General features: G+C 40.0%; 1 protein-coding gene across 1 annotated transcript in view; it reads left to right on the top strand.

Moving 5' to 3' along the window:
• Positions 1 to 23,899, top strand: part of OXCT1 (3-oxoacid CoA-transferase 1) — a 92,535-nt gene that overhangs the window by 32,245 nt on the left and 36,391 nt on the right. Inside the window, exons 4-8 of the mRNA XM_060761437.2 lie at positions 4,819 to 4,954; positions 7,130 to 7,279; positions 8,986 to 9,092; positions 11,795 to 11,855; positions 18,513 to 18,620. Coding sequence (XP_060617420.2) covers positions 4,819 to 4,954; positions 7,130 to 7,279; positions 8,986 to 9,092; positions 11,795 to 11,855; positions 18,513 to 18,620 — 562 coding nt within the window. The remainder of the gene's footprint in view (positions 1 to 4,818; positions 4,955 to 7,129; positions 7,280 to 8,985; positions 9,093 to 11,794; positions 11,856 to 18,512; positions 18,621 to 23,899) is intronic.

Here is a 23,899-nt window from a genome sequence, read left to right on the forward strand (position 1 = left end):
CTAGATATTGTATTGTTGTATTGTGTTGGGCTTCGGCCTATTGTGAGCCGCATCGAATCCTGCGGGAGATGCTAGCGGGGTACAAATAAAGTTATAATAATAATAATAATAATAATTTTTATGAGTGATGGTCACTCATTGGCCTGATAGGTGTATTGTGTCCACATTTGGTGTCAATTCGACAAGTGGCATTTGAGTTATGTTAATCCCACAAATGAACATTACATTTTTATTTTTATATATTTAACAACATTTAACCAACTGATGCCTCAATTAATGTAATTTTATTGGTATTTATTTTTATTTTGAAATTTAGCAGTAACTTCTGCATTTCCCATCCTCAGCTTATACTCGAGTCAATACATTTTCCCAGTTTTTTGTGGTAAAATTAGGTGCCTCGGCTTATATTCAGGTCGGCTTATACTCGAGTATATATGGTAATTAGAAAAAAGTGCTCTTTTCCCCAGCTGATTTCTTGCAGAATTTTGAGTCCATCTCCCCTGACTATTAGCCATTTTTTTCAGAAACTATAACACAAGTCAGTGGATTTCAGTTGCCAGAAAAGATATCCCACCAAAACATTCGGAAGAATATCTTTAATGTCAGGGCTGTTCAACAGCAGAATGGACTGTCTCGTAGGATAGTGGACTCTCTTATCTTTGGAGATCTTTAAACAGAATTTAAATGGGCATCTCTCAGAAGTGTTTTAATTCTGTATAACAGTTAGGCAAACAGTTTGACCAGATGGTCACTTCCAGCTCTGTGATTCTATGGTGATGGGTGTTGTTGTCTCATGCTTGGAACCTGCTCCAACTTCTATAATCTTTTACCAATGTGTTGGCTAAGGCCGATGGGAGTTGTGATCCAGCATATTGTCCACCCTCTACTCGAGGTGGATGGCATCCTTGAAGTGACTGGACTTGTCAGCAGAGTTATAATTTCAAATAAAAAATAACAATTCTTCAGCAGAAGCTTGCTTTATTATAGCTTCATAGTGGAAACTCAGAAATCAAACATCAGACCCTTAACAAAAACCTCCAACCAAATCCAAGACCAAGACCAAGACCCCAGAGACCTCAAAGACTGCAGGCAGATGCAAACCATTATAACAACAGTAATTAGATCCACCTGCACCCAATTGACCAAACCCAAACCACAAGCATTTCAGCAATTAAAGGCACACACTTACTTACACAAATATAACCAAATACATACAATGAACAATATAATTTTGCACATTTTACAATACTTCTAACAGGACTGACCTTGAGGGAGCTGGGGGTGGTAACGGCCGACAGGGAGCTCTGGCGTGGGCTGGCCCATGAGGTCACGAAGAGTCGGAGACGACTGAACGAATGAACAACAACTACTCGAGGTCTTGCTTGCCTTAGGGAATGCTATTTTGGCTGCCATTCTGCTATTTTGGCTGTAACACTATGTAACACAGGTTTTCTTCCTGGGTTATAAATGTCATTTTCTAATTGGTTCTATCATAAAAACATGGAAAAAGTTTATCAAACTACAAAAATTTTGTTTTTGTGGGACATCCTGCAACATATCTTTCTATAGCTTTTCAATGAATATCTTATAGAGTCTCAACCAATTCAACATAGTTTGTGGCAGCCACAAAAACTAAGTTTCTGGAGAATAACAACTACTTTCAAAGTAAGTACTGCACAATTAAACAGGAAATAACCCTTTCATACCAGGAACAAAAAATCCTTCAAATTTTGTTACATTGTATAATATACTCCTTTTGATGGATTGAAGATCTTTGACCCACATAGTCATAAAGCAGATGGCATTGCTTTTCATGTTATAACCATATTGTTTGAAAAGAGCAGGAGGTAAGTTCAGGATATTCTGTGTACAGGAAGATTTGTGTGCTCTTTTGCTTGAAGAATTATTAACAGGCATACACTTTGATCAATTTAAAACAAAGCAAATACAAAAAAAAATAACATCAATTAAACAGTACTATATGTGTTAGGTTAAAAAATACACTTAAATACAATAAATTAAAATTAGATATAAATAAGTTAGTCAAATTGTAAATTAAATTAAAATTAGATATAAATAAGTTAATCAAATTAGAATGCAATGATGAACCAGTTCTGTTAACCTAGTAAGATGGTATGGTGTGTGTGGAGAAGAGAGAGAAAATAAAGAAAGCAAATGAATAAATAAATAAATAAAAAGTCAATTTAGTGGAGAAAGAAAGAAAATAAAAGAAAACAATAAGGAAAAGAGTTCAGAGAGGGGTTTGCCAAACATTTGTGCTACTGGATGGCAATTGATCTATTTCCCATGCATCTTTTTAATATTGTTGAGATGTGGAAAAGATGCATGTTGATATCGAAATCCCAAATATTGTCATCAAATGTGTAACTTCTGCTTCTTGGCCATACATATGTCAAGGTAAGTCTCAGGGAGGAGGGAGCAAACTTGTTTTCTGCTGCCCTGGGGAATAGGACACAGAACAGTGGTTTCAAACTACAGGAAAGGATATTCCACTTGAACATTAAGAACTTCCTGACTGCGAGAGCTGTTCAGCAGTGGAACTCTCTGCCCCGGAGTGTGGTGGAGGCGCCTTCTTTGGAGACTTTTAAACAAAGGCTGGATGGCCATCTGTTGGGGGTGCTTTGAATGTGATTTTCCTGCTTCTTGGGGTTGGACTGGATGGCCCACGAGGCCTCTTCCAACTCTATGATTCTATACACAGTTCACAAGCAGATCGGTTTAACCTGGAATATGTTTTAACATGTAGGTTTCCCCCAAAAAACAAAAAGATTAAGCAACACTGGTGTAACCAATGCTGAAGTTAGATGATAAACAGTCAGACATGGTGTAGGTTATTTCACTACTGGAAACTGGGAAGTTGAAAATACAAACAGTTGTTTCATGAGTGGTTCAACTGTATAATAAAGTTGGTGATATGACACACAAAGCATAACGATGAATGTAATGCAAAGAGTGATGTAACTTTGAAATGGGAAAATGGGAAATAGCACCTGCATTTCTTATTTATTTATTTATTTATTTGGGGTTCTTGTACCCCGCCCTTCTCACCCCGAAGGGGACCCAGGGCGGCTTACAGCTGCAAGGCGCACTTAGACGCCTGCTACACAAACAATCATCACAAAAAAAAATATAACAGTACAAATTCCCACAATTCAACATTATCCAATAAAATCAGTAAAATGATAAAATCAGTAAAAACAATACAAACCTGGAACTTCCTCCTACCCATCAGTGTACAATTAACTCAAAGATCTGTTTTGGTTCCATTTCGACAATCCTGCCGATCTCACACATCTGATTGTCTTATTTGGTTGTCATTGTCTAATTGCCTGGTTGCCCAAAGGCCTGGTTCCACAGCCATGTCTTCACCCTCCTCCTGAAGGAGAGGAGGGTTGGTGCTGTTCTGATTTCCCCCGGGAGTGAATTCCACAGGTGGGGGGCCACCACTGAGAAGGCTCTGCTTCTCGTCCCCACCAGCCTCACTTGTGAGAGTGGTGGGGTCGAGAGCAGGGCCTCCCCAGATGATCTCAAACTCCGAGGTGGGACGTAGAGGGAGATACGTTCGGACAGATACACTGGACCAGAACCGTATAGGGTTTTGTAGGTTAAGACCAGCACCTTGAATTGTGCTCGGAATTGAACCGGCAGCCAGTGGAGCTGGCACAACAGGGGGGTGGTATGCTCCCTGTATGTCGCTCCGGTGAGCAATCTGGCTGCCGCACGCTGGACTAGTTGGAGTTTCCGAACAGTCTTCAAGGGCAACCCCACGTAGAGCTGAAGTTGAAAATACAAACAGTTGTTTCATGAGTGGTTCAACTGTATAATAAAGTTGGTGATATGACACACAAAGCATAACGATGAATGTAATGCAAAGAGTGATGTAACTTTGAAATGGGAAAATGGGAAATAGCACCTGCATTTCTTACAATTTGATGAAAAAGTTTTCTTACTGCATTCTTGAATACAAAGCAGAGGGTAAGCTTTTTACTGGATCTTAATTTTACAGATTCATACTATGCTAGAGAAATTTACATCAGATTTGACTCCACGTCATTGGCTGCTAAGAGTCTATTTTGTGTATGATTGTTGTCTCCCTACCTATGTTAGGTTATGTTTTCTTCTTTTCCATTTTTTGGGAAAGACGTATCAGCTGATGATATTGATTATCAGCCTGACAAAAAAGTATTTTTGGTGTCTTAGTTCTTAGACCTGTTCCTGGGGTTATTTCGGGTATTGGTTCAGAAAATGGGATTGGATAGACCATATAAACTCTAGCTTCTTACATATCATTATCATGATTTTTATGGCGAGCAGAAGGCAACTGGTATATGGCATATTTCTTTGTCTCAAAAACTAGGACTGATAAGGGGAAACTGGTGCCATTGTTGGAATCAGCAGGTCAGATATACTCAGAAACAGTTCTGGCCTTTGGGGCGCCAAAATGTGTGTTGACTAACGTGATTAATTACTTTTGTTTGTATGGAAGAGACTCAGTAGCCAGAATAATGCAGTAGGAAAGCCTAAGAGGGAAGGAAATTATAATACAGGTAGCTCAGAATATGTAAATTTGATTTACTTGCATTTCTTTCAAGCACAGGTGGATGGAACAGTGCCTGAAGCAAAAGCCAAACAATCATGGGGCAGGAGAGAAAGGAATGAATGCACTGTAGAGTTTCAGAAGCAGAAAACCACTAATTTTAATTTTCTGCTCTTGAAAGCTGGGTGGAGCTGTCTTCCCAGGAATGTCTGTGATGTTCTATGACTTGATTACGTATGGCTACTGTCTTTTCATTACAGGGTAGACAATTTTGGTCTTGGACTCCTACTTCAAACCAAGCAAATTAAACGTATGATATCTTCCTATGTTGGAGAGAATGCAGAATTTGAGCGGCAATATTTATCTGGAGAACTGGAAGTTGAACTTACACCACAGGTAAACAGAGTTCCTGTATGATCGGATGAGTTCTTCTTTGGAGTCAGGTAGCTTTTTGTACCAACTTTGGGCTTTGTTTTTAGGGCTTGCTGCACTAGAATTCACATTTGGTGTTTGTTTTTGGAGTGAATGGTAGTAAATAACCTGACTCTTATTCCAGGTATGAGATATAAAAATTGTAAACTTGGGTTTGAAGTGATTTGGAATAGTTGCAACTTGGTTTGGATAGGGCTGCGTTCCTCCTGAAATAACAGTTTTACTGCTTGAAGATCATCTTGGCTGCTCATGTAGCAGGGAATCCAGAAATAATTGGAAGAGACCTCATGGGCCATCCAGTCCAACCCCTTGCCAAGAAGCAGGAAAATTGCATTCAAAGCACCCCTTGATGAAGGTTCCCGGTCAGTGAGTCCCATAAATGAGCCCCTGGCGGTGCAGTGGGTTGAACCCCTGTGCCGGCATGACTGAAGACCAACAGGTTGAAGGTTCGAATCCGGGGAGAGGCGGATGAGCTCCCTCTATCGACTCCAGCTCCTCATGCGGGGACATGAGAGAAGCCTCCCACAAGGATGATAAAAACATCAAATCATCCAGGCGTCCCCTGGGCAACGTCCTTGCAAACGGTCAATTCTCTCACACCAGAAGCGACTTGCAGTTTCTCAAATAGCTCCTGACACGACAAAAAAAACCAAAAAAAAACAACTGCATTCATTCTGCAGTTCAGGCATGGGCAAACATAGGCCCTCCAGGTGTTTTGGACTTCAACTCCCACCATTCCTTAACAGCCTCAGGCCCTTTCTTTTCCCTCCTCAGCCACTTATGCGGTATAGGTGGTCTTGGCAGTTTTTAAACTGAGAAAGAGATAAAGTGCATTGCTGGAGGGAGAAACAATAGAGTTGGTTTTTCTGCAATAAAAAAGTCCCATAAATTATACACAGTTGAGAGAAAAACATGTGTTTCCATCAAACAACTCTCATGTAACTAGTGTCAAATTGAAAATCTGAGAACATTCTGTAACTTCAGTGATTATATAGAGGAAAGAGTTTCAGTAGGAGTTTGTTTGTTATCTGCTTGCATCACAAGCAGTACAACACTTCTTAAACTGCCTCTTCTACAGAGCTATTAATGGTACAGGAGCAGTTTTCATTTTGGAAACAAAGCATAAAGTTCTGGCAACTAATTGGTTGGGGTTAAACACTTTTTCTTATTTGTGTAGATTTTCTGGAATAAGAATCAGATATCAAAAACAAACGAAGTGAAAAGCTTCAATAAAGAGAACAATGTTATTTGAGAAATTAGGCAATAAGGCATAGTTTTATTCATGTTTATTTGGGAAAGAAGAATGGTCCAAAAAGGAGGCTTTTGTGTGCATGTGTACTCTAGAATAACTGTATATGGTGCCCTCTTGTGGTTAAATCTGACATTCATAAGTAAATGTGTGTATTTTCTATTTGGTCATTCTTCGAAAGTTGTCAGGGTTATTCAGATTAGAAAACTTAGTTCATAATAGTATTTGGGTTTGCCGGCTCGTTGAAGTTTGCGGATTTTGAATCCACAAAATAGATATTCAGTGCAGTCAGGCAAACGGTAGAGAGAATGGAATGAAGGTGTTACAAAATTATCAATGACTGATTGTATTTCCATTCTCTCATAAAATATATTTGATTTTTTTCTTAATTATGTTTGTAGATTTTATCAGCATAGGTCCTAGATTAGCAGGAAATATGACTGCCTCTCTCAGCTTTGTTGTTTATATTGCTAAATATTTTATTATTCCTTGTATTTAAAGTATTTTGTGTTTGTTATAAGCAAACCAGCAAACTGTATTGTATGGAATAAATAGAAACATCTTAACACATATGGGGGATTGTGAAATCAGGAAGGGTCATCTAATGGCTTTTGTAAAGTTGAATTTTAAGATTTGAATCCAATTCACAAAGAAGTAACATGCGAAAAGCAAGCCTTTGGGTTTGCAAACCATAGCATTCAAGTGGTAGCTGGTATGTACTGCCTGAATAAGTTTGGAGTTGTTTGGTGAACAAGAAAAAAAAGAAATTGTTGTTGTTGTATTTGTTTTCTTCTTCTTTGTTTAGGATTTGCAGAGTTCTTTTTTCGGTCCATAGTTTTGCTTTCTCTTTGTTGCCAATGTTTTTAATTATGGACTTCCCTTTCTCCTAGGGTACTCTTGCTGAACGCATCCGAGCCGGAGGAGCAGGCATCCCCGCTTTTTTCACTAGCACCGGCTATGGGACCTTGGTGCAGCAAGGGGGAGCACCAATCAAATACAACAAAGATGGCACAATTGCCTTGGCCAGTGACCCAAGAGAGGTAAAACACGGGTCTGAACTTTACCTTGAGTTTGGCAGGGGATTGAGCATCTTTAATCTGTCCGTCAGCCTTTTCCTGCAGTTTTATTTAAGACACCTTTCTTTTATTTCTTAAAATAGTGGTGTAAGCTTGCTTAATCCAAACAACAGAACTGTGTGACATCTTTAAGATTAACACATATGCCCAAATTGAGTAGACTTATGGAACCATTCAATGAATAGTGAGTCAGAACGAACGTAAATAGACAACTCAGGACTAACAACAGGCTTTATAGTGGCATAGAGGTTATAGTCCTTTCCTTCTTCTATAGTACTTCTATAGTACTGGAAACCCTTCACAGACCCTTCCCTCATAACTTTCTGTACCTCCCCAGGCCCAGATGAGAAATGTTTGCATCAGCATGAATTCTTCTGGAAGACCCCAAAGAGTCTTGTAGTTGGTATAATAATTACACATTTGGCCCCAGGAATATGGCCAAATGCTTCTCTTATCCTAACAGTTCCCCAGAAAGCAGACTGGTCATGCAGGGGGATTTCAGTTGCTACATGATACATTCAAGTGGGTGATACACAGTTCAACTTAATGTAGATCTGCATGTTTAACTCTCATGCTGTCTTGAGCTGGACAAGATTGAGACCACTGCATGTTCAGCAACAATTGAGATTACCTTATGGTTACCTTATGGTTAACTTGCCAGGTTGTTGAAGATGGTGTTCTTACTGTTGTACGTTTTTTAGATCTCTTTTGGCTTCAATCTAATTGTAAACAATCACTGAATGAATAGTAAATCAACACTTCTGTGAATTCTACTGATGTAGTAGGTCTGTTCTTATTGTGACTAAAAATTGGATTTATTTTTTTGTGTGTCAAAAGCATAAAACTGATAAAAATAGAAAGAGCACAAGTGACTAAATAATCCTTGGCCAAAACTGGACAACAGCAACTGCATTGTCTGTAGCTCTAAACGATTCTTCCTCTATACATGAAGCAGGGCATTGTGGACAAGCATACAGATGCGGAGTTGTCTGTTCTGCTCCACAGTCGCACAACGTGGAGGATTCTTTTAGGTAGTTCCATTTTGCCAGGTTGTCTTTTGATCTGCCCACTCCATTTATGAGTCTGTCCATGGACTTCCAAGTTGCCCATTCTTGGTTTGCCCTTGGAGGCAGACCCTTGGGGGGCGGGGGGGGGGGGGGGCATCCAGTTGGGATCTCCTGGTTTATTTGCCCAGAGGGATGCTCTTGCTGTTGCTGGGTAACATTTAGAGGTGTGGTGGTTCTCATAAAGCTTTTCCTTGATTTGAGTCTACTGGGAGGATGCTGATAATTCTGCAGAGGGTGGCTTTCACAGTGTTCCACCTTATTTCTTTCATAGTTAGCAGCAACTTCCTGTTGCACATCCGGGGGTGGGGGGTGGGGTGGGGGGCAATGCCAGCTAGCTTGTAGAGGCTATCAACAGGTGCAGGTTTGAGACAACCTTAGTAATTCTTCTTTTCTAGCGGGGTATAAATAAACATAATAATAATAATTCAACCATGATACATCCAGCTATTGACTGTCAGTGTCTATTCAACCCTTCTCTCACCCCTTGACTCTGTTGCAGGGTGATGCAGAATAGGGATATTTTAAACCTTAGTGTGGGTTAGAACATTTTAGAGTGAAATAACTTTACAACTCTTTCTCCCCCACTATTCCCATTTCCTACAGGTGAGAGAATTTGACGGCCGACATTATATTATGGAAAAGTCAATAACAGGAGATTTTGCACTAGTGAAGGCATGGAAGTCTGATCGTGCTGGAAATATTATCTTCAGGTACAGACATAATTGCTTCAAAAACATTTCCCCAGAAAATCTGTTTCTTGAAGGTTTATATAGGATGCACTAGATGAGAATTTCAGTAATGTTGAGCCAACATAATTTGCTATTTTATGACTAATACAAACTTGTGTGCAGTTCAAGGAAGTCTTGGGTTGAAAGGTGTCGTGAGTAGGAAACCCTTAAGGAGCGTTGGGTAGACCAAAAAATGGATGGCTCAAACCTTTCACTTGGCAATGGGAAGCTGCCTTATACTGAGTCAATATGTGATTCTGTTGCCAATAATAATAATAATAATAATAATCATCATCATCATCATCATCATCATCTATTTATATACCACCCTATCTCCCCAAAGGAACTCAGGGCCTATATGGATTGCTATCTGCCCTTCAGGGTTTCAGACAGGAACAATTCCCAGCGTTGTCTTGGGATATGGAGACTGAACTTGGAAGTTCAATGGCAAACTTCTTAATTTTTAGTTTTAAAATTAGATGGTCTTTTTGTACTCAGCTTAGTCCAACTTTTCTGTTCTCCATCCCTGTGCCTTTGTCCAGTTGGATATTAGACCTGGAGTGAGCTATGGTCCAGGTTCTTGATCAAGTGAGGCACTAGAAGATCATATTTCTAGTGCCTTGACAGTGTTGGGATCTCATATTACCTTTCCATTCATAAAGTGGACCCTGACTTCTATTGGCCACAAAATAGTGCTAGGTTAAGTCTCAGGCAAACATTTCAAGAGTTTCTGGTTCAAAACTAGATACTTATGAATTTGGTTAGAGAACTGTTTTGTTTTAAATGTTATTAATGGGACATATTGTTGCATGTAGCCATATCATTCCATTTGTCTCTGGGTTAATATCAAGCTGCTGACTTTGAAAATGTTTTGATAAGGAAAAATGTGAGGTTATTTATTGATTTTGGGGCATGAATGTTTTCTTGAACTTTCCAGCAGTATTGGATCTTGTATTGCTGCAGGAGAGATTCCAGATATAATTGTCCATGATAGTTGCATCAAAACAAACACTCCTAAAGATATTTGTGCCTGCTCTAGTGCCTGCAAACACATGTGAAAAGGCAGCTTTGGAATTTTGGTAAATTAATTTGGATCATCCATTTCTTGTCAGCACAGCCTGGGCTAATTACATGGGTTTACTTATTAGTTTGCTAACTACTTAGTAAAAAAACAAAAATAACCAGGAGGGGGCAGTAGAATATCAAAACCAAAGTATACTAAATTGAAGAAAATGCTGGGAAGAGAGAAAAATGTCTAGAAAATAGCACCTATTTTTGCCAGTTCTTCCTGAGTTTTGGCTTTAGAAGTTTCTGTTATTGTTGGAGGCAGGTTGACAGAAAAATCCATGCATCAAACTGATTATATGCTATTGCTTAGAGGCCCAGGCTAAGAAAGGTTGGTTGGCATTCACAGAAACACACCAGAAAACAATTTGAAAATAATTATGCCAATGTTATAGGGAGAAGTGTCTGTCTACAGTTCTACTCTTCTGAACATACAAATAAATATTTATCAATTTATTCAGGTATTTTTTGCCCTACTCTATATCTCAATTCAGCTTACAGGTAAAAACAATAATAATAGGTTGAAACACTATGTAACTCTACAAATAAATAAAATAGATTTTTAAATTGAGCACATTAATATGTTAAAACAGGCTTAAAGGTGAAAAGAAAATCTGTTTAGAAAGATTAAAATAGACCGAGAGTTGAATTCAGTCCAGATGAAAAGGAAAAGCAATAGTATTTATAAAGGTAAAAGTTTCTCCTTGACATTAAGTCTAGTCATATCCAACTCTGGTGCTCATCTCCATTTCTAAGCCAAAGAGCCGGCGTTGTTCATAGACACCTCCTAGGTCATGTGGCTAGCATGACTGCATGGAGCGCCATTACCTTCCTGCTGAAACAGTACTCATATTTACATTTGAACTGCTAGGATGGCAGAACTGCTAGGTGGGCAGAAGTTGGGGCTAACAGGGGAGCTCACCCCCGCTCCCCGGATTCGAAACACTGATCTTGTGGTCAGCAAGTTCAGCAGCTCAGCGGGTTAACCCATTGCGCCATCAGGGGGCCCATAGTATATATACTTATAATATATATACATTATGAATATTATAACACACAAAATAAATCCCAGGATTATGATCCAGTAAAAAGTGAAACTAATGCTAGTGGCAAGGTGATATCTGGTCTGGTTGATTGGGGCATTCCGGGAACTTTGGTCCTTAAAAAATAAATATTTCCAGACCTAGCAAAATGGAACAACTGTTACAACATGGAAATTTTCACACAAAAACCTAAAATTTTCAAGTTGGAGGGAGTAGCACAGGCTCTGGTTTATTCTTCTGCTCAGTACAAGATATTCAAAGCTAGAGAGTCTTAAGAAATGGTTGAAAATGTCCAGCAAAACAGAATTTACCACTTTACTTATATAATTGTTTTATCCTTGAATTGCTTTTGCCTGTAAGAAGTTTCACTTACCACTCAACTAAATAGTGAAACCTTGTAAATCTGTTCTCGAATCCTGCTGTCTGGGATAAAGGAGAGCAAATCTTCCCTATTTTATGTATGATAGCACTTCCAAGTATTTGAAGTTTTTTTTTTCCAACCCTTGATCTTTTCTCATAACATTTTTAATTTCCAGGCAATTTATATATTTTATGTATGTTTTCTTTCTCTGATAGGAAAACTGCAAGAAATTTCAACCAGCCCATGTGCAAAGCTGCTAAAACCACTGTAGTAGAGGTAATGTAGAACACTGCCATTTCCCCATAGCTGATAATCTATTTTCTTTGAATAAATTGGATATGAATGAATGAATAAATACCATATATACTCGGTATAAACCAACTTGAATATAAGCAGAGGCACCTAATTTTAACACAAAAATCTGGGAAAATGTATTGACTGGAGTATAAGCTGAGGGTGGAAAATGCAGCAGTTACTGGTAAATTTCAAAAATAAAAATAGATACTAATACAATTACATTAATTGAAGTATCAGTAGGTTCAGTGTTTTTGAATATTTACATAAAAGTGCAATTTAAGATAAGACTGTCCAACTCTGATTAAACCATTATTCTAACTACACTAGGCTGTAGCACAGCTGGTTAATCACCAGCTGTAATAGATCACTGCTGACCAGAAGGTGACAGGTTCAAAGAAGCCCAAGTCAAGATTGAGCACCCGACTGTTAAGCCTAGCTTACTGTCTACCTAAGCAGTTCGAAAGCAGCTGAGCTGAGTAGGAACCGCTTAAAGCAGGGAGATATTTTATGACACAGTAAAAATGCCAGCAGTCAAAGAGCAAGGAGGAAATACGATCAAAATGACTTGGTGTCATAGTGGATGAAACGACAACTCCCCCCTGTGGCCGGAATCGAGCATAACCTCCAGGCATTAAAGTGGAAATGCCAAAAATACCTCTATCTGTCTTTCTGCCTGTATGTCTAGAAAACGGCATTGAATGTTTGCTGTGTATGTATGCATTGTGATCTGCTTTGAGTCCTCTTCAGAGTGAGAAGGGGAGAATATAAATACTGTAAATAAATAAAACAATATAAACAAATATTAATTAATTAATTAATTAATAACCTTCTTCAATGTAAATGTGCTTAGGTATCCTTTCAATAATAATAGAGTAAAATAATAAATGTAATAATAATAATAATAAAAAAGAAAGTAAAATAATGAAAATGTAATAATAACAGCAATAATAGAGTAAAATAATAAATGTAATAATAATAATAACAGAGTAAAATAATAAATCACTTTGACTTGAGTATAAGCCGTGGGGTGGTTTTTTAACCTAAAAAAAGGGCTGAAAAACTCAGCTTATACCTGAGTATATACAGTAATTAAAATGGGGTCTTGCTTAGAGTGAAAGACGAGGCATGACTTTTAAAATTGCAGTTTATCAACAAACGAAGAGGTCAGCAAGATATATAATTCTACAACAGAGCTGCTCCCCTTGGAATTTTCAACTTGTATAGTGCGCCTCTGCTTTATCTAATCACTTCAAGGATTGCCTCTTGTCTTTATCTTCTAAAACAAAACCATCTGTTTCGCAAACAGTGATTTAGATTACATTGGGAAGGGATGTTTGTCCACATGCGAGAGCAGGTTGCTCTTCACCTTCTTTTGGCAGTCTCTTGCAAAAAACCTCAGGCCTTTGCGAAGAGCTCAAAGAGAGGCGATACATGATGTACCAATATAATTGAAACCATGCTTGTCCCCATCCAGACTTCTGCCCTCTCCCCCACTTCCCCCTTCTTTCCCCTCCCCCCTCCCCCTCCCTCTCTCTCCCCCGCAGAGAACCCACCTCCCCTCCCCAACCTTGTATGTTTGAGACAATTTAGTATGAAGAATGTATAGAAGAAGTTTACATGTTTATATATATATATGTATCCCCTTTGTATGTATTTTAATACTTTGAAAATTAATAAAGATTATTTAATAATAAAAAAAAAAGAAACCATGCAGCTGATGACGGTGGGGAGATGGTGTTGCCTTTGCTTGAAGCAGGAATGGAATGAGTATCAGCCGCTGTGACATGGACATACAGATGAGAAAGGAGCACCTGCTTTCAAAAGTAAATGAAAAAGGCTTCCTGCTCACCTCTGCACTGAGCTTCCTGCTCACTTCTGCCACCATCTCCCCACAAGGGACTCGGGGCAGCTAACATGAGGCCAAGCCCAAAAATACAATACAGCAAAAATAAAATACAGAATGCAAACAACAAAAATTAAATACATACAATAACAAAACAAAACAAATAAAGCAAATTAACACAATGAACGATTTCTAACCATTCTTACTCCATATTTTTCTTTCTTTTCCCCCACTTTGCTTCATATTATACTTCATAAACTGATTTTTTTTCTTGCCAAAGATGGGGAAGCTAAGCTATTGAAAGTGTAGTTTTTCTTAGACTTAAAAAAACATGTATTCTGCAATAACTAGAACTATAAGGAGAGTTTGAGTTGTCGAAAGGAAAAATGACAAAAGGGGATAGAGTGGGGGCTTAGCATTGCATGAAGAAGTGCTTTTTCATCCGTAACTAATTAAGTAAATGTAATTAAAAATCCTTCAGTGTGTACCTGGTTGCTTAGCAACAATACTCCTGGTTCATTATCATTCTGCTATCACAGGTACAATGCACCTCATTACTCTGTGGGACAGAAATGAATAGTTTCCATTAGTCACCTACATTTTTGGCATTTGTTTTTATTGTTAACTCTGAGGCACTGGGAAATAGTTGCGTTTATAAATAGTTTCACAATGCATAACATTATAGCTCAGGTTTTGTCCCATGTTTAATTCCATCTTGCTTGTTAGAATTCCAATAAATTATCCATGTGTCATTTTTCTAAAAGTGTTAGAGGAGGCCAGAGGGAGCTTGAATAGAAGGTTTCCTTTCTCCCCCTCCTGAAATGTTCAAATAATTTCCCCAACTTTACACCAAACTACATATTAGTCCACCACTGCATAACCAGCCTCCCTTTAGAAGCCTCCATTAATCCAAACCAACATAACCAATGTTTGGGGATCATGGAATTGGAAGATATACAAACCTCCCTTGCTTAATTTCCAATGTACCTCACAACCTCTGAGGATGCCTGCCATAGGTGTGGGCAAAACGTCAGGAGAGAATGTTTCTGGAACACAGTCATACAGCCTGGAAAACTCACAGCAACCCACATGGAAGATGCTTGTTTGGAGAAGGCTCCTTTAGCACTTGGTAATGAGTTTAACATCCATCAAACTTGTGTCCTTGCTACATCGTATTCCTACACGGTAACAAGAAGGTTTTATGATTTTGCTTCTGGTTAGATTAATTACAGCTAGTTGTCTTGTCTAAAGTCTGACAGACTGGTTAGTGTTAACTATATAGCTGATGAAAACAAGCCAAATTCCTGATTATAGTTTGTGAAGTAAAGTTTGATTTCAGTAGCTATAATTAAAATTAACCATGTTTCAAGGTTTAGATGATATGGTAACCTAGGTTTAGAGCAGAATATTTCAATTTGGAGTGGAACTCTCTGCCCCAGCGAGTGGTGGAAGCTCCTTCTTTGGAGGTTTTTAAACAGAGACTGAATGGTCATCTGTCGGGGGTGCTTTGAATGCGGTTTTCTTGCTTCTTGGCAGGGGGTTGGACTGGATAGCCCATAAGATCTCTTCCAACTCTATGATTCTATGAATTTCATCTTTCTAAATTGATAAAGAATCAATAATAATAATAATAATAATAATAATAACAACAACAACAACAACAACATCCTATTTTCCACCAAGACTGGGTGCTTAAGGTTGGAAGAGCATGAAAACCTGAAGGAAAGTCATTCTTTTTGTAATGTCTTACTATATTAAGCTTGAACCAGCCCTTAGAATGAGTGCATTAAGTGTTTATCTTAAATGTAACTACATATCAACAGCTCCACTAACCCGAAAAATTCAAACAGTGTGTTTGTAACAAATTATAAATAGAACAGTAGAAGAAGTATATAGTTGAACAGGGCAGCAGTTTCTTGCATGAAAAATAGCTCCAATCTTTAAAAACTTGGTCACTTGTCCTTTAATTTCCCTGTACATTTTAAAGATATGTATAATTTTAATGATAGATATGAATTCTCAAGAGATCAGTTAAATCTGCTGTCACCTGGAGGAATGATATGAGACTAGACCTTTATCTGACAGACTGTACCGTTACTGTGTTGTCTATGGAGCTGAAGTTCTACAGTGCGTATACCATTGCATTACATTACTCAGATAATTGGGCTGAATCTTCACTAAAAGCAAGTTTCTTATAGTTGATTGCTAAAAGATGTGCCTAAAACATTGACAACACAGATTATCAGATTTTTGTTTTTATCTGTCATTAGTAAATTTTATTTATTTCATATCAAGAGCATTGCATAAATTAGTAAATAAAAACATTTGAAAGAGAGTGTTGTATGTGTTGACCTTTTCTTATGAATTCTGATTGTTAGAGGCTCTATTCTGTATTTGTTTTGTGAAAATGGAAGTGATATTTGCTACTCTAATCGAGTCTGATATGCATTTTCAGTTTCAGCCATACCACTTTATTTTGTTCCAGCTTTTGTTTATTGTAGTAGGATTGTGAATGTAATACAGACATGGGCAAACTAAGGCCCATGGGCCAGATAGGCTCTCTGGACAACTATGCCTGGCCCTCCAAATTTTACCTGTCCTCTGGAGGCCTGCTGCATCCTTCTGCAGAAAGGATGAGAGAGGAAGGCATGGGGTGGCTGGGAGTCCTCTGGAGTGCTCTCAGCCTGCTGCATACCTTCCTTTGGCCCCCCTCCTGGCATAAGGATGGGGTGTGCGGCCTTGTCCTGATGTCGGGAGAAACCCGGATCAGGAGAAGAAGCAGGTGGCAAGTGAGGCGGCTACAAAACTACCTCTACCCTTACCTGTATTTCCCTTCTCCAGGCATCAGGACAAGGTGCAGCCCTGTTCCAATGTTGGGAGAAGCCTGGTCTGGGGAAGGAGGCAGGCGGGGGGCAAAGGAGCTCCAAAGCCCCCTTGGTCTCCTCCTGTCTCCCTTCTCCCAGAGTCAGGACGAGATGAGGCCTCATCTTGCTGCTGGCAGAAGTGAGAGGCAAGCAGGCCTCTCTCACCTCCCAGCGTAATGATGGGGCGAGCAGCTTCATCCTTATGCTGGGAGGAAAGCCAGAGGATGATCTGCCCCTGGCCCTATACCTATCGCCACTGGCCCGCCCCCCTCCTGGGCTTCCCCCACCTCAGCCCTCTCCCTCCCGGACCCATCCTGACCCAGCCTTGCCTCCTCCTAGGACCACCCCGCCCCCAGCTCTACCTCCTCCTAGGCCTACCCCATCCTCCCCCCTGGCCCGGCCCACAATACAGCCCCAGGGCAAAAAAGTTAGCCTATGCCTGGTGTAGTAGTAATAGTGATAATCTGAAATTTAGGACCTGCTAACTGTCTTGCCTTGAGCACTTGAATTCGAACCTTGGCCTCCTGATACACCAGATTGTAATAGCTCTTGGACCTGTTTGACCATAATGCCATGCTGATCTTCCAACTTTTGGCAAATGCTAGTTTTGTTCCCATGGTTTTTTATTTTCTAATCTTTGAAAAGTTGTTATATTTGGGAATGGGAGTGAAATGGATGAATTGTTAGGATGTAAAAGATTAGAATAAAAGATATGGATATTGGTTCTTTGGCTTCAGTTTTCTGCTGTTCTGCCAACTAAAACAAGACCCAAGGAAACTTGACTGTTTGCTTCTGTTCAATTAGAAATTGCACATTGAATTTCCTCCCAACTGTGCTTCTCAAACCTAGTAGGAGTTTCTGTGTCCTTCTACTATTCTGTTGAAATGTGAGTTTGAGTCACGACGTGTTGGCCTCTCTGCTATTTCAATCCTCTTCTGCAACTGAAAATGACAGATGTCGTGAAGAAGAATCTTAGCAAGGAAGAATTTTAGTGCAGTTGCTTTATTTTTATAGAGAATCTGGTGGCAGGAAAGTCATTGGTTAATGCTAGGGACTACATGGGATTGCTGCCAGAGTGGCTTGGATGGCAATGTCTTGGTGTTTGGAGGTCTGCATTGGGTGGTCAATGGGGTCCAGAATGTCAACTAAAATTCTGCAGTCGCTTCTGCAATCCTTTCCATAGTTGCTCCTGAAATTCAGCAATTACAGCTACTTCTATGGTGCATAAGAATGCCATAGTACAGTGGTTCTCAACCTGTGGGTCCCCAGGTGTTTTGGTCTAAAACTCCCAGAAATACCAGCCAGTTTACCAGTTGTTAGGATTTCTGGGAGTTGAAGGCCAAAACATCTGGGGACCCACAGGTTGAGAACCACTGCCATTGTACCATCTGTAAGGATTTGCAGACTGCCCTGGTCAAAGTGGTTCATTCCCTTTAGGTAGGGAATGGGAAAAAGAAAACACGGTTGCTTCTGATGCTACTGCATCTTGGTGGTACGCTTGTGTGAATGCTGGCAGCAGCAATTTCAATGGCAGCAGAGGTAGTGTCACAGTGCATGAGAGCCACATATTGTCAACATCTATATATTGCCATCATGTTCTGCAGAGTTCAATTCCAATAAGACTCACATAACATTACACTGATCAACATTGACATTAAGCTTGTGACTGCTCTCAGCTGTTCATTCTAAGGTTAATAGTCTGCAGAACCTTCAGCTTGTTTTTTAAAGGTAGGTCTATGTGTTCCTGGAGAGATGGCACTTAAGCTTGGAAAACAGAGTTTCTCCAAGCTTATACTCTTCCGAGTCAATTGTACTGTAACTACTTCAACACAGCTGAAACCCAGTGTGCAATGGTCTGCTAATCCTTGTATGATTCACATTGCTTTTGTCCTCTTATTCTTATCTTTCCTGCTTTTCATGTCTGCACAGGTAGAAGAAATTGTTGATGTGGGGTCATTTGCCGCAGAAGATATTCATGTCCCTAAGATCTATGTCCATCGCCTCATCAAAGGGGAAAAGTATGAGAAAAGAATTGAGGTGAGTTTGGAGGTTATTTGCAACCTTCTTTATCTTGCTTTTGTTATTTAAGAGTTGTAACAAGCAGCTTCGCAGGATGTTCCTGCTGCAACTTTCCCCTCAGCACAGTGTGTTTGGCTTTTTCACACTCTTCTGATTTCTAAAATGTCAAAGATTCGTAGATTTTCAAATGCAGCTTTACACAGCTACAGGGGTTGGAAATGTGCATGCCTTTTAAGCAAAATTTATTGTTCTCATGAAACTGGGTTATGTAACCAAAGTAACCTTTTCCGTGTGCCTGTCGATTATTAGCATATATAATGCTTTGTCCCCAGCAGTTGTAAATGAAAGGCAAAGCAAATTGCAATCCATGAAACAAAATATATATGCCTATTTCTTCATTATTACTCATGTCTGACCTTTATTTTGTAGCTCTCAAACATAGAAGTGGATTGGAATTTGACATGATGAGGACCGTGGGGTTCCTAAATCCTAGCAATTAATCATCCCTGATTTATAGCACAAATATATGGTTGAATCGGTAGCCCCATAAGCAAAGAAATCACTCTGCCACCCCATTACCTCAAGCAGGTGATGAAGCCTGCCTGAGCCTTCCACCCCAAGTAAACACTGCAACATAATCCTGTAGTATGAAAGAACTGAAATGAGGCACAGGCATCGGTAATGTCAACATCTGCAAACCAAAAGTGAGCCCTGGCTCTTTCATAAGAAAGCCAACATGGTGTGTTATGGGTTTTATTTATTTATCGTGTCAGGAGCAGACCAAACAGTTGTACTGCATTGTTTTAACAAACAAACAAAACACAAAGTTTGCAAGCTTGGTAGTTGATTAAATGTCCTTTGACCAGTAGCTGGCCACTTGGAGTGCCACTGCGGTTGCTATAAGAAGGTCCTCCATTGTGCATGTAGCAGGGCTCAGGTTGCATTGCAGCAGGTGGTCAGTGGTTTGCTCTTCTCCACACTCACATGTCGTGGATTCCACTTTGTAGCCCCATTTCTTAAGGTTGGCTCTGCATCTCGTGGTGCCAGATCGCAGTCTGTTCAGTGCCTTCCAAGTCACCCAGTTTTCTGTGTGCACAGGGGGGAGTCTCTCATTTGGTATCAGCCATTGATTGAGGTTCTCGGTTTGAGCCACTTTTGGACTCTCGCTTGCTGAGGTGTTCCAGCGAGTGTCTCTATAGATCTTAGAAAACTATTTCTTGATTTAAGTCGTTGATGTGCTGGCTGATACCCAAACAGGGGGGTGGGCTGGAGATGTCACTGCCTTGGTCCTTTCACTATTTGTGGCTACTTCCCGGCGGATGTCAGGTGGTGCAATACCGGCTAAACAGTGTAATTTCTCCAGTGGTGTAGGGCACAGACACTCTGTGATAATGCGGCATGTCTCATTAAGAGCCACATCTACTGTTTTAGTGTGGTGAGATGTGTTCCACACTGGGCATGCATACTCAGCAGCAGAGCAGCATAGCGTAAGGGCAAATGTCTTCACTGTGTCTGGTATTATGGGTATATTATGGGTGTAGCAGCAGGACTGTATACTCTCACCCTACCTATTCAATTTGTATGCGGAACACATCAGGTGATGTGTGGGACTTGATAAATCCAAGTATGGAGTCAAAATTGCTGGAAGAAACATTAACAACTTTAGATATGCAGATGATACCACTTTGATGACTGAAAGCGGAGAAGCTGAAGAGCCTTATAACTAAGGGGAAAGAAGAAAGTGCAAAGGCTGGGTTGCAATTAAACATAAAAAATAAGATTATGCCAACCAGACTGATTGATAACTGGCAAATAGAGGGAGAAAATGTGGAAGCAGTGGACAGATTTGGATTTGTAGGCATGAAGATTGCTGCAGATGTAGACTACAGCCAGCAAATCAGAAGATGTTTATTTCTTGGGAGGAGAGAAATGGCCATCTTGATAAAACATTGAAGAGTAGAGACATCACACTAGCAACAAAGATCCACATTGTTAAAGCAATGGTATTCCCTGTAGTAACCTATGGATGTGAGAGCTGGATCATTAGGAAGGCTAAGCAAAGGAAGATAGACACATTCTGAGAGTGCCTTGGACCACAAGAAGATCAAAACCCATACTCCAAGAAATAAGGCCTACTGGTCACTGGAGGGAAGGATATTAGAGGCAAAGGCAAAGTACTTTGGCCACATAATGAGAAAACAGGAAAGCTTGGAGAAAAATGATGCTGAGGAAAATGGAAGGGAAAAGGAAGAAGGGCCAGCCATGGGCAATGGGGATGGATGGTATCCTTGAAGTGACTGGCTTGACTTTGAAGAAACTGAGGTTGGCCACGACCGACAGGGAGCTCTGGTGTGGGCTGGTTCATGAGGTCACAAAGAGTCAGAAACGACTGAATGAATAGACAACAAAAGTCTGGGTGTTAGAATAGGAGCCTCGAGACCAGAGTTCAAATCCTTCCTCAGCCATTGAAACTCTATGGGAGACCTTGGACAAATCTCTCGTCCTCAGAGGAGGACAGTGATAAACCCTCACTGAACAAATTTTGTAAAGATAACCCCATAATCTTAGGGTTGCCATAAGTAAAAAAATGACTTGAAGGCCCACAACAGCAATAATCTGTTACTTTGTTCAGTTGTGTAAGCAGAGACCACAAACAGAGATTTCAAGGCTTTAGGAGGCTTGAAAGGTATATAACTGCGTCTGCTATTATTCACTGTCAATAAATAATAGCAGGTGACGGGAGGAAAGGAATGGAAAGAAGTAATAGCATCCATCATTTTTCCCTATGGGAGAGAGACCATGTAATCCTGTCATCGATTGTAATTATTAAATGTCTACAACTCCCCCCTCTCACCCCATATAAATATTTCATTTCCTCTGCATCTTTTGGAGAATTCTTGAGTCTCTTGGTGGCGGGAAAGACTGTAGAAACGGATCAAGATTTTATACATTTGAGGTGGGCACTCAGTGGGTTGTAAGTGGCCCCAAAGCTCTTGTTGAGGACCCCAGATCCTCTCCTTCACAAACTACGCAATCAAAATTCAGTTCCACACTGCTGCTTCAATTTGCTAGCAAACTGGGAATTGAGAAAACAATTTGTTTTGAAGGGATTTGGGAGGGCCATTTCCTGTTGAAGGTTGGTAAACAGCAAAAACAAACAAAAAACCTGTTTTTCAATGACAACGAAAATTGAAACAGGTGTTTCCTATTTGCATTTTCTCCCAGTTAGCCAGCTTTTGCAGCAGTTTGGGAGAAGAAATGAACCCAGACCTAGTAAAATTGCCCACCCACTATGTCATTAATTTTAATTAATTATCCACATTTTGTTTTGTTTTTTCTTTTTCTTTTCTCTCCCAGCTCTGTTTTCTTCCTCTCCCTCACCAGCCTCCTCATCCCTTTTTGCTGTCTCATTTTTAAGTGTTTTATATTGTCTAGACCAATGTTGCAGCAGGGATTAATTTTGGTCTGCTGAGTTCTATAATCCTGCTAGGGATCTGTCTTGTCAAATAGCTTGAAGCTTCTCTATTTACTGACTAGGGGTGAGAGAGAGGAAAGGAGATGGGCAGGAGGTGGAAGGGAGGGAGACGATAAAATCATGTATCTCAGAAGCTTTGGGCTGCATTTTCAAATGCAAATTGCATTGGCTGTAATGCAGTTTTCCACCAGAGTGCTGGATGAGGATTTTAGTATAAAGCAGATTTAAGTAAGGGTGCCTGAAAAAAGAAGATACGCTGTTATCGCACAAGAGGAGGGATAATTATAGTCACATATCTGGCCTGGTTGTGGATGAGAGAACAGGGCAATGATAAACCCAATTCCTTTAAATATATATATATATTAAATAGCTATGCTACAAATCTGTTTTTTTTAGTTTTCAAAATGGGGAGAAGTAGCATCGGCAGCTAAGGGTAAGGTCTGTGCCCAGAAAGGACTGGATCTTTTAATTATCTAGAGCAGGTGCAGAGCATGGAAATAAATTAACTTGGGGACAAACAGTTCCTAGAATTCTCCACCCAACATGGCCAAGCTAGTTGGGGATTCTGGGAGTTACAGTCCAAAAGGTTATTACCCCCCCCCCATGCTTTTGTACAGAGGTGTTGTAGATCAGCCTGAAACTCCTGAGGCTGATGGGTGTACTGATTATTTAGAGAGGATTGTGGTATTGCCTGTGGGAATTCCTGGGACACAAAGTGATGAAGACTCAAGTCAGGGGAATATTGCTTCTCTCTGTGAGAAATCTGACTTGGAAAGTGCAGGGATTCAAGGTCAGTCAGAGGAGCCAGAAACTGCAACATTAGATAAGGAGTTGGGCAGAGAACTAAGTGATACAGAAGGCTCCCAGGAAAAGACTCCTGGAGTTAAGGAAATCAACAAACCTCTTTGTTTACAGATCAGAGCAGAAAATAGGCATCACAGGTCAAAGCGATTACGCGGGAAAGTTGTGGAGAGAATTCATGGGAAGCGAAATGCTTTTGTTTAGAAAGTTGTTGTTATAGCTCAACCACCTGAAGATGATATGAAGGGGTTTGATATAGTGCAGACAGCTGAGGATGTTGATGAGGGGTCTGGGGGTACAGGCCCTGCAGGCCCTGATGTTTCTGAAGGTTTTCGGACAGAGAGGATGTTGGAACAGGAAGGCAATTCCCTGGTTGGGAGAATGGAGGACTCTCTGTGTGAAAACAAAACTGTTTTGCAGGATGACAGGCTGGAAGAGAGATTAGATAAAGAAGCAAGACTGCTTCTGCGTGGGAAGAATTCCAGGTGCAAGTCAGGCAATGGGAAAAAGCGTCCAAAAGGCCAAAGGAATGCTTTCATTCATTGCTGTCCTTATTAAGGGGGAAAACTGCTTTCAAGCAGCTTAGCAATTAGAGCAAGGATCTCTTGCCTTGGTTCTCGCTCCAAGTCATGTCCTGGTCAAGTTTTGCTTTAAGTCTTGGGGATTTTACCATGAACTCAAGCTAATGTATTGTTCTTTGATTCTTGGATCACTTTTATTCCTCGTCTTTGGATTATTAAAATTCATGAGGTTACCCTGCTCCTTGGATTTATATTCATGTTTTAACCTTTGCATTGGAGTTTTATCTCTGGGTTTTTTTGAGACTCTTTTTATCTTACCTATTGGATTTTTTACTCTTTCACTGTGTGTGCTTTTTTAATAAACTGTTTATTTCCTTGTTGGGCTTCCTGGTGAGTGCTTCAGCAAGGTGAATCCCAGCTGAGGTGCAACAGTTTTTACCTAAGAGTTAGTTCAGGCAACGTAGCATTCTAGTGAGAAGCTAAGCCTGAGTTCTTTGGTT

Source organism: Anolis sagrei, chromosome 2, assembly GCF_037176765.1.
Source record: "Anolis sagrei isolate rAnoSag1 chromosome 2, rAnoSag1.mat, whole genome shotgun sequence".
NCBI classification, from domain to species: Eukaryota; Metazoa; Chordata; class Lepidosauria; order Squamata; family Dactyloidae; genus Anolis; species Anolis sagrei.